The following is a 15,376-nucleotide window of genomic DNA, read 5'->3' as shown; positions in this document are numbered from 1 at the left end:
TACATAACAGCTAACTAACTAACAAATAGCAAGAGATCAAGTTATCAACATGCATTTTTGAGTCCAATCTAGCAAAAGCACACTGCAGAAATGATGTCGGTAGAGATAGTGCTATAGAGTTGAAATCACCTTTCCATCAGCCAAAAGAAGAGAAAACTTTCTAAGCTGGATTTCAAATTTCACTTGACTGACACTAAACTGAGAAGGCCCAGCTGCTGGACTTTCAAAATCCACAAAGTGCCAGAAATAAAGAATGTGATCTGATAACCATACATCCAGACAGTGACATTGAAGATCCACGTTCGCATGGATATGCTCAATGCAACTAGTGCAAATTTCAGCTTCCAGGTTCACTTGAAATAGTTCAAACAGGGGCCATGTGCGTGTGGTATCATCCTTTACTAGCTCCACTGTACCCCAGGTTTTATCTAGATCAATTTTCAATCTCATAATGGTCCCGAAGTTAAAAAGTTTAGCATTCCTAGCTTGAAAGCCAACAGTAAAAAGGCCATGTCGATTTCCATAAATCATGTTTCGTAAATCATTCATGTTCTTTTCGCCCTGCTTCACCTCTGATGTGTCAAAAGCATCACTTCTAATCCAAGCAGGAACATGAATTTGGACACTAAAACTTTCCAACTCAACATAGTGAATTCCAGAAACATGCCCCACATTTACTTCCGACGTCAAAATATTTGGACATGGATAGGAATTTTGTGGGCCATCATTTTCACCATCCTTGAGTTGGTCAATAGGGACATGTGCAATATTCTTTGATAATGAGTTTGTCATCAAGATCTTGGGTTGTTTTGTAGAGGAAGAATGGAGTACATTGATGATCGCAACCCAGTCAGACAAATGTATCCAAACATCTAGCAAAGACATGGAAACAGAAAGCATATTTGCACCCTGATCAGACAATGAAAATGTTGTTACAATAACAGGTAAGCCAGAGTTAGAACAGCATTCTGCAAGCAAAACAGAGTTCAGTGATGAGAATAGCTGTAGATAAGAGAAGGAGATCCTCAGCCTTGAGAGTTCATCATTTTTTAAAGAGGCAGAACACAGCAACTGCATGTTAACCTCCCCAATGAGGTCAGAAGCAACTGATTCTCCTTTCTGTTCTCGCCATTTTATGGACATTGACCTCACAGAAGCTTGGATTATCATGAAATTTTCAGGAGAGGCTTGAGGCAGAGATGCGTCTTTTCCCTTTTTTCCCTCCTTGCATAGAAAAAACTGTAAGATATCAGATTTGAATGCTTCGGCTTGTTTATTTACCGAGGAAAACTGATCTATCATATCCATCATTGCTTCACACCCAATCATGAGTGATGCACCTGTGCACAAAGAGCAAATACTGAGATGCAAAAGGTTTGCTTGAATACTCAAGAAAACCTATGACAGAATCTGATTCTTACCTTCAGCGTTGAATTGACAAACCTTGACTATTGTCATAATGCAACTTGGATAACAGGATACGAGATCGCAACATTCACATTGGGATGGTAATCTCACCCATACATCAGCACTAAATGGCGCAATCAAGATGATATTTGCCCAAGAGGGGCCATAAAAAGAACCTGAACAATTAGATGCTTCTTCTTCCAATTGCATCAAAGATAGAGATAAGTCATATCCAAATAAGTCTAGACAATCATTTCTGTGAGCAATTTCATCTTCTGTAACCAAGCACTCCGCAGGAATATCCTTCAGCACAAACTTTGCTTCACCATTTTGCGTGAAACCAGAATATAACCGTTGTATATCAAACTTCAGAAATTGAGATCCGCTGGCCCCCGTCGGTATAAATAAGTTGGAGTCCAGTATCTCAAACATAAATTCAGTGCATACATTGTCTTTTGAAGTATTAGAGTTAGAGCTTTCTGTAATAGGCAATCCACCGGGACTGCTCAAATCAGATAAGGAAAAATAACCAATGATAACTGCAAGGAACTCAGGCGGTAAAACACAAGACACATTCTGGATACTGAAACTCATTTTCAACGGTGACTTTTCACTTTCTTTCCTGACACGTAGGTTCAAAGTTGGAGAGGAACTGGATGTCAAGGGACCCCAAAGGAAATCCTGCATCATTTGAGTCCACTGTAAAGAAGAAAGAGCCAAACCCTCAGCAGAGCAAAGTATATCCAGATAGTCAGCGTAAATACACAATGCAGACTTGACATTTGGAAACAGAAGAGTTCCAATCACGTAAGGGGGTTCATGAAAATGAACTCTGCAGCTGCTGAGCTCCAAATCAATGAAATACGCCTTTTTAGCATCATAAATTTGAGAAGACGACTTAACAGAAAATGGAAGCTGACTGTTAGATCTATTCTCTATGTCGGCCTTAGGATTTCTAACCTTGCAGTCCCTTAAATTGAGAACCTTTCTCCACTCAGGGAAATTTTCGTTTGAGAAACCTCCAAGATTAAGTAAAGAACCAGTATCTGTTAGGGTGATGAAAGGGAAATGATCCAATGAAATGCTTGCCCATTCAGACACAGAAGTTTTAAAAAAGTTGGAGAAACCAGAATTTTGAAGCGAGGAAAGAAAACTAGGAATGCAATTGTTGCCATTCACTAAAGGGTTGCCCGCAACTCGAAGAGAAGTTCTGATTTTAGATAGCTTATCAGCAAATCCTACCAAAACTCCAATTATAAAACGGTAGCAGTGAATATCAAGACCACTTAAACTCAATTTACATTCATGACCAATGAATCCTGAATTCTCACAGTATTTGTAATGGAACAGAATGCACGGATCATTGGTACTACTTTTGTTATCGGAATCCCCAGTTTGACGACCAATTCTGACACCATTATCATCCTGATACATAGATCCTGACGAGCTTCGAGATGAGCAAAAGGTAAGGCTTTTCCCTGCACTTCTACCACAATAATCATGGATGTTTATATCCTTCACTGAGGCCCTTCCCTCTAAGGACTCTTTTCCATCAAACCTGCAACTTCATAAAGTGAACACTTAATACAGAAATGATTTGAAAAGGATCTCTCCTGGAACACAAGGAAATAAATGATTGAAGGATAGATACCAGACAACATGTTGTTTTTACTATTTTCTTTTATTTGATAATTGTGGTGTTCAGGCAAGCTTACGCGCACCTCGACTTATTCCATGGATACCTTCTACCTCCCACCAGCACAAAAAGAGAAAGTTTTCTAATATTTTCTTTACAGTTACTTGAATTTTAAAGGTTAAGTCGAAATACAACTATTTCAGCCACAACTTCAAATGCACCTTTAGTCCTCTATTTGTTTTCTCGCCAGATAAGTAGTCAAGCTCACTTGCTGCCAACCAACAACAAAATAAAAACTTAAAACAAATTCAGCACCCTAGTGTGCAGCCTAGCAGCCAATGAAGCTGCCATGAAAATAATGGATTCCAGCAGAGACAAAAAAGTAATATCATTCTTCATCTGCTCAAGTCTTCGTGGGGAGATTCACACAAAATCTGTACTAGTGGGAGGACAGAGATGCCCGTGGAATAGTCTAGGTCCACACAAGCTAGCCCGAACACCACAGTTAAAAGGAAGCACTTCAAAATGTCTATCTGATTTCGAAGAACATATTAATAGAATTTAAGACAATGGTCCGATCAATGCTACAGTTTAGACTCCATCATGGTGGATGCCATGACTGATTTACCTGAAATTGGCATTGTATCACGGATGACTTGAGGTGAACAAACAAAAACAGTGCAATTTTATCAGAGCAGAAAATAACTCCTCTATCGGACGTGCCACTTTTTGTCAACTGTCAAGTATTTTGGCACTAGAGAAATTCTTGTAGCATTCTTGCGGTGAAAACCCAGGATGGTTAATAGACAGGCTCGTTATTTTTTTTTTTTGATTTGCACCGGGTGTCCAAGTCTCTTTGAGCCCCGACTAATCCCGGGGGTGCACAGGCCCTCGGCAAGGAGTTTCCCGCAAGTGCACCACGGTTAATTCAGGTTTTACCCAGTCCGATGGCCCTCAGAAATTGTTTGCACCCAGTGGGTTTCGAACTTGAGACCTTGAAAGGGAGCAAACCCCAAGGCTCAAGTCAATTGCCACCAGGCCAACCCCTGAGGGTTAACAGGCTCGTTATTTATGATATGTCTAGGAGTATAAAGCTGCAACACGATTTCACTTACCAACTTTGTGTAACATCTCATCTTTTGTGTATTTTCGCTATTACTAATGGTATATCCTTTTCTGGTTGATAAAAAGTAAAACAAGATGCAAATCCACATACCGAATATTTAATATCTGAAGCAAAAGCATGAGACTGCAAGCATTTTCTACATCACTTTCAAAATCGATCAAGAAACCAATAGATTTCACATTTGCAGCAATGGAGAACCAAAAAATCGCAGATATCCCACATCCATTAACTGTAGTTGGCGCCAAGGAGTCTGATGATAGACGCAATATATCAAAATCTACAATTAGTTCCATAATTGCCCCGTATAGTAATGGTGAAAAGTGAGCAAGAACTGATGAAACCTCAATATCAACCTGAAAGCAAAAAAGCAACCTACATTATAAGCATCTGATCAAACATAAAGAATACTTTGCGAATTAGAAAACCTAGCAAGTGGAGTAGCATCATAACAGTCTAACAGAACTTGCTCCATACAACCACTCAAATCGGCAGATGTTTCAGTTTGTTAGTGTGAAAATTACAACTTGAACATCTTCTTCATGCTTTACATCAGCTATTATACCTTTAAGATTGTCCGCATGACCCAAATTCTGCAACTTAATACAGTGATTAAAACTTGCCATGTTTCACCAGATATGAAACATTACTTAAAACAATATATCCACCAATAATCACCAAAAAATGGACATCACCAAGATTGAATTTCTAACCTAACCTTTTTAAAAACAAGTGCAGGTGTTGATGCCATTGGTAGATTGCTCATTTCATAACCTATTCACAGGTTTTGAGGCGTGGATACAGCCTTTTTGTGACAACGTAAAGGGATAGTCGTGTTCGCTATATGCCACTCTCTCCCTGTCACTACAGTACCCTAAAATTAAAAAGGTATCGAAGACTTTGTACTATGTGATAAGCTAGAGTTTTTAAAATTTGAACGAAACAACAAAGATAAACCACCCTAAAGTATTATTAAAAAAGTAAATTAGACACCTGCAATAATAAAATAAATAGACAGTCTTGGAGTAATAACAAGCAAGATTGATAAACTTTGATACTATATATTCTTCAAATTAAAAACAAAATGGACATTTCCCTCTATTTGTTTTTTACTGACCTTTGCCTGCAAGAGTAAAAGTAGTTCAGCATAAAGGTAACATGGGATTTAGTAGGACTTCTATCAATTATATTAGTCAAAAAGCAATAGTCATGCTTTCCCATTTAAAATTTAACGGTATGGGTCATTAGCTCTTCTTCTCTGCCCCACATGAAACTGGGCCACCCAATTAATGAGAAGAAAAAGAAACATCTTTAGTATCTTGAAGGCAATAAAAACAATGAGCTTAAATGTGAAAAAAATTATTTGTAAATTCAGTAGTTAAGCTTTTCACTTTTGACCAGTCAAGAACATAGACGCAAACAAACAGTAATTTGTAAACAAAATTAGATCCTTGCACCACTAGCAATATCCATCAATTTCAATTACACAACAACAAATTCAAGGCTTAAAAATGTAAGACCCTATGATTTCAAGAGAAAATAAAGACTATTGCAAACCCAAAATTGAATTGGTAATGCTAAGTATAGAAAACATAATCATGAAAATGGTTCCCTTACCTCACAATTTTTCAACTCTGATTCGTCAGGAATAATACACAATCTCAAATTGATATTGGTACTAAATTTCTCCAGAAGGTTGACAGTTCCAGAGGAATATGAAGTCAAAAATTTTACCTGCAGCAAGAAGTCACACTTAACTGACATCATACGAGTAGGAAATTGAGTAAAAAAGAGCAAAATGACTGACCTCAAGATCACTAATGTTAATCTCAAAGTGATCATAGAGATCTTGAAGCTGACAACCCAAGACAACATCACTAGTGCAACAAGATGATGCTAATAAAGTATCTCTGTCACCTTTTGATGCAAAGGTTAATTCCCCTGCTTCCAGAACCTGCCCAAACTAGAAATTTCAGGCCACTAAAAATGCAATACTACATTAATAATAACAATGCCTTCTACGTCTCGATAGAAAATTGGTCAAGGACACCATGCAAGTGTCATGGGTCACAATAAAATTACATGAGGCGAACCAAATGTTCTCTCAGTACACTCAAGTCAGGACTTAATTTTTCGAGGTTGAAATATCTACACTTCACATCTTTCATGTGAGGTTATTAGATGCCAAGTCCGAGGCAAAATTACTTGACAACCAGGAAAAAAATTTAAAAAAGGTAAACAGACATCATTAACAAACTATCCACGTAAGAATCCCACCATATTTTGCAGAATGAATATAAACTACAACCTCATTTAGGGAACTGAACAAAATATACATACACCTTTCATGTGAGGTCATTAGATGCCAAGTCCGAGGCAAAATTACTTGACAACCAGGATATTAAAAAAGGTAAACAGACATAATTAACAAACTATCCACCTAAGAATCCCAGCATATTTTGCACGGTGAATATAAACTACAACCTCATTTAGGGAATTGAACAAAATATACATGTGATTTGGAATTGCAAATCCAAATATATCTCCCATGATTACTACCCAGGTTGAATGGCGCATATTTAGTTGTTACAGACCTAGAAGGAATATCAAGGTAGGAGGAAAGTCTGGAAAGTGAAGAGCTGAAAGACAATGGGGAGACTATAATAATGGGAAATGGGGATAACGCACCAAAAATGGCTTGGAATAATTTACCATCTTCTGCATGTCGGAATTTGCATCTCCAGCAGGAACAAGGACAGTAATACCCAATATATGGACATTCCATGTAACAATCTTGCGATTTGATAAGACGTGCCTGTGGAAAAATATAAAACGTAGGAATAACAGCAAGAGCAGGAGGATTAACATAGATACCCAATTGATTTGCATCAGTATAACCCTATTACATGGACAAGTAATATCCATGTGTTTGACTAGGAGGCAAGAAGATCTATTTAATAGATGAGCTTGCTAGATGTACTTACCCAATTTTAGTCTGAAGTCGTGCATTAATATTTTGAATTTTGTTGATGGACGACAGAATCTGAAACACGGTACAATATCAAGTCACGACAACATCTATCTTGTCAAAACCTTGCTTTATTAATTAAAGCAACTATTAGTTTAGGTATAAGAATGCTAAGTTTTAATGTTACAATGTTAAAAGTTATACAAGAAGAGTTAAAACTTCAAGTTGAATGTCTTCCCCCCATTAGAAAATTATCATGAGTGTTGCGTTTGACATCTATAATTGGGTTATCCATACATCAAACCATCAATATCTCTCTTCTCTTTTCTCTTTTCTCTTTTCTCTTTTCTCTTTTCTCTTTTCTCTTTTCTCTTTTCCTGACATGGTATTTGAGCATTTACAATTTCTCGGTAGAGACTTATGGCATTCGTCAGCAATCGAGCAATCTAAAGTTTCTCCCTTTTCCTAATTTAGGTATTCTACTTTCTGGTGACTGTTCTGGCATTATGTCTTTTTGAAGTAACCATTCCAATGACACTCTCTCGCACTAGTGACTAGTCCAGCCAGCACATGTTTCATTTCCATTGATAATTCCGAAGGCACAGTGCCTCTTTCTACTGATCATCTGATGCCAATCTGCACTTCCTTAAGGTGACTGTTCCAAAAGTACTGGGGCTCTTTCCTGTAACTTCTGTGGTGGCCTTGCCTTATTCTGGTCATGTTTTGCAACTTTTTTTGGGGTGATTTTGAAAACTATCCTTTTTCAGCAACATTCTATGAACTTCCATAAGTTGCTCCAACTGCTCCGTCAGTACTGTTCTGACAACTATTTACTCTGATTTCAAAGTAATCAAATTTGTTACCTTAACTTGCATTTGGCGATATGCGGATATGTAACTTATAACGTTAGTTTTATAAGAAATTAAGATTTAAAGTTGTTAATCACCAAACTTTTCATGAAGTGTTCTGGCTGCACTACTTTTCGTTTTCAAAATAAGAACTGATCAGTTTCCCCGCCTCTGACATTTGGCAGACCTGCCCAGTGTTGAGAGTTATAGTCGAGAAGTTAAGTCTATTAGTTAGATATTGTCTGCTTCGACAAATATGATATATGGTGCGTGTTTGACTCCTATTAATAGGTGTATTTATTCATCAAGTTATTAATGTATCTTTTCTCTGCTCCTATTCTTGTTGCATTAGTAACTTGATGCTCTCTGTCACTATTAGGACATCCATTGCATGATTCATTATATAAGAAATATTCATGCAAAAAATATTAAAGGCAATCAGAAATCAATTATTAAATGAATGCAACACATTGATACCGAACACCACCAAACAGAATGTCATGTTTTCAGTATTACCTTTTGTACGTAATACAATAAAATGTAACTATGTTTATCAGTGGATTAACCTGGAGGCTAAAGTGGAAATAAGACAGACTCTGGATTAAGCGATCTCAAAGAGTATCAAATTTTATGGATCTCTAAGTACAATAATCATAATAACTCGAATACTTTACCGTGTCCTGCAGAGAACAGGAGTGTTCCAAAAGGAAAGAAAGACTCGTAATATTCTTGACACATTCTAAATCACAGGTTATGTGAAGTGGCTGGATAGATGCCTGTTTACACGAACGTAGAGGATGTAAGTCCTTGAAAAAACCTCCCATTCAAAATTAAATAACTCATGATAGAATGTTGTGTCAATAGTTAAAAGCTTGTAACTGACCTAAATATTGTAAAAAGCAAGGAAAATTATAGTACCTTCACAGATAAAGTAGCAGCCTGCTTAAGATGCGACATGTCAAGTTGGAAACTTAGAGAAGGTTGATGAATACTTGGCTTACCTCCATCAGAATTTACCTAAATGAATTGATGGTTAACTAGAGAATTTTAGGCAATAACAGTTTACAAACATACGCAAGCTCAATTGGTTGCAAGAGGTGTTGGTATTCTATCACAAAGAACATCATTTCTTGCTGGTGAGACAAGGAAAGCACCATGATACCTATATCTGTTTAAAAACTAAACGAAAAAAAAATAAATGTTCTATTATTTAAAACGTCCCCCAAAAAGAAGGGTGTCTGGAATTATTGTTTTTCCAAAACAATGCAACAGCAAAAAGATGCAACCCAGACATAACATTGAACTGGTGAACAAGTACCAATTGTAAGGTAAGACTGACAATTCAACATAATATCGTGGCCTTATTCTTCCAAAGACATACATCCAATGGTCAGACTGTAACATAGCCAATAAAATCGAAGGTCATAATCCTCCAAAGGTAATCTTTATGTTTTTATAATTGTGGTGTTTTGGTCAGCTCGCACGCACCTCGACTAATTCCACAGGATACCTACTACCTCCCACCTCCCACCAGTACAGCTACCAGATAACTCTGTCCATCAAGGCTTGGGCAGATGTGAATGCAACTGTTGATATTCGGAAAATGCTACCACTTGCTAGGCCCTCTCCCTCACTCCCACGGCTGCTTTTGGTGAACCTCGCTTTGCCCGTAGAAGCTAGTCAGTTTTATTCTTTGGGTGAAGTCTGGGTTGTCCGGAACTTTTCTTTCATTCGTCATGTCTTAGGCACTCCATACATGTGTGGGATCTAGTATATGTTTTGTCATGTAACTTAAAGTCTCGCATGGCATGTTTTAATGACTATTTTAAAGATTATGTTGTTTTATGATATTTCAAATGTTTAGGCAAATGGGCCATGCTTTATGATTGAAAGTTATTCTTCAAATGTTTATGAATTGTATCCATGCATGGGCTATGTTAAGTATGTCATGTTAGGTTTGTTCGCTTGATAGTAAGCACAAGGCATTGGTTGCTGGTCACGTCCCTCGAGTTTTGGGGCGCGACAGAGTTACATATGTACCAAGCTTTGTAAATTTGCCCACTTGAGGAGAAGTGTTAGCTTAGAGTTAGTAATATTTAACTCGGCAAACATTGAATACATCATTTTTTTGATAAGGTAAATTGTATTAATCAAAAGGGAGAAAAAACTCCCGCCTACAAGAAGTATACAAAAAGTAGAGAATTTACATTAGAACATGATTCCCAACAAATAACGCCCAATCTTCTACACTAGTAGGAGCTACATGTGTGCACCAAAAAGCGATCAGAGATAAAAGACTATTCTTAAGATGTGAAAACGAAGACTCAATCCCCTCAAAAACTCTCCTATTTCTCTCTCCCCAGACTAACCACATGAGAGCTAACGGGGCGAACTTCCACGCTTTTTGCTTGCTTCTTCTACGGAAACCGGCCCATCTATATAGCATCTCCTTTACAGTGTTTGGCATCACCCATTGAACACCAAAAAGATTCAGGATTGCCCTCCATAGACCCCAGGACACAGGGCAATGCAGCATAAGATGATCAACTTCTTCCCTGAGCTTTTATACATGTAGCACCAACTAACATGTGTAATTCCTCTCTTTCGCAGATTTTCAGATGTCAAGATCACTCCCTCGCTGCTAGCCACGCGAAGAAGCACACCTTCGTGGGCGCCTTAGGAATCCAGATCGATGAGTATGGGAAAGTAGCCTCCTGTCTCACCAACATACTCTGGTAGAAGGACTTTACGGTGAACAAGCCATCATCACGCAACCCCCATCTTCAAGAGTCATAAGATGGATGGGGCATATCTTGCCCGTATAGCAGTGCCAATAAGTTTTGGAGCTCCGCAATCTCCCAATCTTGCATGTTCCTTCTAAAAGAGAGGTCCCATACTATCCTCCCTTCATGCTCCTTGCGTATTTGTTGGACCATCAATTCTTTCTGGTTTGAAGCTCTGTAGACGTGTGGGAAAGAGACCCTCAGAGTAGCCTCTCCACACCACTTGTGATTCCAAAAGCTGATTCTCCTTCCATCTCCCACCTTGTAAGTGATGCTGCCATAGAAGGCTTCCCAGTTCTTCATGATGTTCCTCCACATGCCACACCCGAACGGTATTGTGATTGCCTTGGTCCTCCAACCCCCTCCCGTGGAATCATACTTTTCTGCTATGACCTCCCTCCATAGAGCATGCTCTTCTACCCCGAATCTCCACAGCCACTTCCCCAGCAAAGCTCTGTTGAATACCCTGAGATCTTTTACTCCAAGTCCACCCCACTTCTTTGGGGAAGTGACTGTCTGCCAATTCACTAGATGAAACTTTCTAGTTCCATCTGCCGCGTCCCAGAGAAAATTCCTTTGAAGTCGCTCTAGTTTTTCTGTGATGCTCACAGGTGCTTGCAACAGGGATAAGTAATAGGTAGGGATACTTGACAAAGTGCTTTTAATAAGCACTTCCTTACCGCCTTTTGACAAATACCGTTTCTGCCAGCCTGCTAATCGTTTTTCAACCCTTTCAATGACTGGGTTCCAAACAGTAGTATCCTTTTTCAAAGCACCCAACGGTAGACCCAGGTAAGTAGTGGGGAGAGAGCCCATCTTGCATCCGAGAACATGCGACAAAGCATCAATGTTAGCAACCTCACCCACCGGGAAAATCTCACACTTGCCGAGGTTGATTTTGAGTCCTGATATTATCTGAAACCACTGCAGTACTTGCTTCAGGCAGGTCAACTGATCCATATCGGCATTCACAGAAAACTAGGGTGTCATCCGCAAAAAGCAAATGAGAGACCCTTCGGGCACTGAGCACCCCGATCGGAGCTGAGAAACCTCTCAAGTAGCCTCCACTCGCCGCACGATCCATCATTTTACTCAGAGCATCCATCACTAAAATGAATAGCATGGGGGATAGGGGGTCACCTTGCCTGAGCCCCCTGGAGCTGCCAAAGAAACCACACGGGCTACCATTAACCAGGACAGAGAATCTGACTGTTGGAATGCAAAACTTGATCCATCCCCTCCATCTTTCCCCAAACCCCATCCGTTTCATAATGAAGTCCAGGAACTCCCAATTGACATGATCGAAAGCCTTCTCAAGGTCCAACTTGCACAGTAATCCGGATTCTCTATTTTTCCTTCTGGAGTCTACAAGTTCGTTTGCCACAAGAGCAGCATCTAGGATCTGCCTACCTTCCACAAACGCATTCTGGGAGGACGAAACGGAAACGTCAAGAACCTTCTTTAGTCTGTTGGAAAGCACTTTAGAAATAATCTTGTAAATGCTCCCCACTAGACTGATGGGCCTATAGTCTCTGATACAAGATGCGCCTTCTTTCTTAGGCACAATGGTAATAAAAGAAGCATTGATGCTTCTCTCGAAAGCACCATTCACGTGGAAGTATTCAATGGTTTCCATCAACTCCCCCTTAACAGTGTCCCAACAGAGCTGGAAGAAAGCCAAGGAGAAACCATCAGGCCCAGGGGCCTTATCACCAGCACAACTCGATACAGCATCGTGCACCTCCTCCTCCTCGAAAGCTCTTTCTAGCCACTCATTGTCTCCCTCCCCTATGTGGTTGAACTCTATTCCCCCCTGTTAAGTTACAACATGTACATAGTGTCCCACATTGGTAGAGGAGTAGTATGTCCTTGTATAGTATAGCTATAAATAAGACTCTTGTGTAGTATTATTCATTCATTCAATATATCAATAACATATATTCTCCCGTGCCTTCTCACATGGTATCAGAGCAATTGTGAGAGATTTATCGCTGTGCATAAATTCCAGCGATTCCGGGAAGAGAAATTAGTCACCGGAAGTCTTTTTCCGGCGACTTTTTCAAGGCTGTTTGCGTCTGCTTTATCTCAGTCAGTGTTGTGCAAAATCCAACACTACCACAAGAGTCGTCACTGTCCGGCGACCAAACCCCAGTGAACAACTCCGGCAGAAGCAGCCTCACGCACCTCCACGCGCCACCAGAAGCTCACGCGCCGGTGCGTACGACCACTTCCGGCCATTTTTTGAAAATCTTCCTTCAGAACAGTTGGGTCGCCTGGTAATTCCGATCCTACCCTTACTGTTTTCATTTCATTCCGACAACTTTGAGTTTTTTCCGGCAGCTACAGTACTATTCCGGCAGCTACAGTTTTCAGTATTCTGTTTCTGTGTTTTCGTACACTGTTTCAGTAGATTACAGTTGATTCTTTCTCCTATTTGGTAATAATTTGCAACAATGTCTTTGAGATTTGATGCTTTTGGGTCTAGAAACATGAGTTCTGGAAACTCTAGTGCTATTATTACCTCGGAACCTTTAATGGGAGGTTCAAACTACTTAGCTTGGGCTTCATCTGTCGAGTTATGGTGTAGAGGTCAAGGTGTTCAAGATCATCTAATCAAACAGTCTAGCGATGGAGATGAAAAGGCAATAGCACTTTGGGCAAAAATCGATGCTCAGTTATGTAGCATCTTGTGGCGATCTATTGATTCCAAGTTGATGCCCTTGTTTCGTCCATTCCAGACATGTTATTTGGTTTGGGCAAAGGCACGCACCTTATACACTAATGACATATCTCGCTTCTATGATGTGATTTCACGGATGACAAACTTAAAGAAGCAGGAATTGGATATGTCTACTTACTTGGGTCAAGTACAGGCAGTCATGGAGGAATTTGAGAAGTTGATGCCAGTTTCGGCTAGTGTGGAAAAACAACAAGAGCAGCGACAGAAGATGTTTCTCGTTCTTACCCTCGCTGGACTTCCTAATGATCTTGATTCAGTACGCGACCAGATTTTGGCTAGTCCGTCTGTCCCGACAGTTGATGAATTATTCTCTCGATTACTCCGCCTTGCTGCAGCACCAAGTCCACCAGTGATCTCATCACATATACTTGATTCCTCTGTTCTTGCATCCCAGACAATGGATGTTCGGGCATCTCAAACTATGGAGCATAGACGAGGAGGAGGTAGTTTTGGAAGATCTAGACCCAAGTGTTCTTATTGTCACAAACTCGGACACACTCGTGAAATGTGTTATTCCTTACATGGTCGTCCACCCAAAAATGCTTACATTGCTCAGACCGAGACTCCAGGTAACCAAGGATTTTCTTTATCTAAAGAAGAATATAATGAGCTCCTTCAGTATCGAGCAAATAAGCAGACATCTCCACAAGTAGCCTCAGTTGCTCAGACTGATACTTCCTTTTCTGGTAATTCTTTTGCTTGTGTTTCCCAGTCTAGCACTCTTGGCCCATGGGTCATGGACTCCGGCGCTTCTGATCACATCTCTGGTAATATATCACTTTTGTCAAATATTGTATATTCACAGTCTCTTCCCACTGTTACTTTAGCCAATGGATGTCAAACTAAGGCAAAAGGAGTTGGACAAGCTAATCCCTTGTCTTCTATCACCCTAGATTCCGTTCTTTATGTCCCTGGCTGTCCTTTTAGTCTTGCATCTGTTAGTCGTTTGACTCGTGCCCTCCATTGTGGTATATATTTTATTGACGATTCTTTTATTATGCAGGACCGCAGTACGGGACAGACAATTGGTATCGGACGTGAATCAGAAGGCCTTTACTACCTTAACTCACTCAGTCCTTCCACAACATGTCTTGTTACAGATCCTCCAGATCTAATCCACAGACGTTTAGGACATCCGAGTTTATCCAAACTTCAGAAGATGGTGCCTAGTTTATCTAGTTTGTCTACATTAGATTGTGAGTCGTGTCAACTTGGGAAACATACCCGAGCCTCCTTTTCGCGTAGTGTTGAGAGTCATGCAGAGTCTGTCTTCTCCTTAGTTCATTCTGATATATGGGGTCCTAGTAGAGTCAGTTCATCCTTGGGGTTTCGCTACTTTGTCAGTTTCATTGATGATTATTCAAGATGTACTTGGCTTTTCTTAATGAAAGATCGTTCTGAGTTATTTTCTATATTCCAGAGTTTCTGTGCTGAAATCAAAAACCAATTTGGTGTTTCTATTCGCATTTTTCGCAGTGATAATGCCTTAGAATATTTATCTTCTCAATTTCAGCAGTTTATGACTTCTCAGGGAATTATTCATCAGACATCTTGTCCTTATACCCCTCAACAAAATGGGATTGCTGAGAGAAAGAATAGGCACCTTATTGAGACTGCTCGCACACTTCTAATTGAATCTCGTGTTCCGTTGCGTTTTTGGGGCGATGCAGTTCTCACAGCTTGTTATTTGATTAATCGGATGCCTTCATCTCCCATCAAGAATCAGATTCCGCATTCAGTATTGTTTCCCCAGTCACCCTTATACTCTCTTCCACCTCGTGTTTTTGGGAGCACGTGTTTTGTTCATAACTTAGCCCCTGGGAAAGATAAGTTAGCTCCCCGTGCTCTCAAGTGTGTCTTCCTTGGTTATT

The 15,376-nt window shown here is 39.8% G+C and overlaps 1 protein-coding gene across 13 annotated transcripts in view; it reads right to left on the bottom strand.

The window, feature by feature from the left end:
• The window catches only part of LOC104107909 (uncharacterized), an 87,053-nt gene that overhangs the window by 27,117 nt on the left and 44,560 nt on the right, over positions 1-15,376 (bottom strand). For 11 of the 13 annotated variants that reach the window (XR_011410858.1, XM_009616834.4, XM_018774728.3 and 8 more), the window contains 9 exons: positions 8,901-8,999; positions 8,657-8,758; positions 7,151-7,209; positions 6,855-6,981; positions 5,974-6,120; positions 5,784-5,900; positions 4,260-4,522; positions 1,422-2,971; positions 130-1,340 (listed from right to left, as the gene is read on the bottom strand). Coding sequence is in view for 12 of the 13 variants with exons in the window: in XM_009616834.4 (XP_009615129.1) it covers positions 130-1,340; positions 1,422-2,971; positions 4,260-4,522; positions 5,784-5,900; positions 5,974-6,120; positions 6,855-6,981; positions 7,151-7,209; positions 8,657-8,758; positions 8,901-8,999 (3,675 nt within the window). In the remaining variant the exon portion in view is untranslated. The remainder of the gene's footprint in view (positions 1-129; positions 1,341-1,421; positions 2,972-4,259; positions 4,523-5,783; positions 5,901-5,973; positions 6,121-6,854; positions 6,982-7,150; positions 7,210-8,656; positions 8,759-8,900; positions 9,000-15,376) is intronic. The other 2 variants (XM_009616835.4, XM_009616836.4) reach the window with 2 other exon arrangements.

The sequence above is a fragment of the Nicotiana tomentosiformis genome, chromosome 9 (genome assembly GCF_000390325.3).
Source record: "Nicotiana tomentosiformis chromosome 9, ASM39032v3, whole genome shotgun sequence".
NCBI lineage: Eukaryota > Viridiplantae > Streptophyta > Magnoliopsida > Solanales > Solanaceae > Nicotiana > Nicotiana tomentosiformis.
The sequence above is the reverse complement of the archived record's forward strand: the minus strand, read 5'-3'. Positions and strand labels throughout refer to the sequence as shown.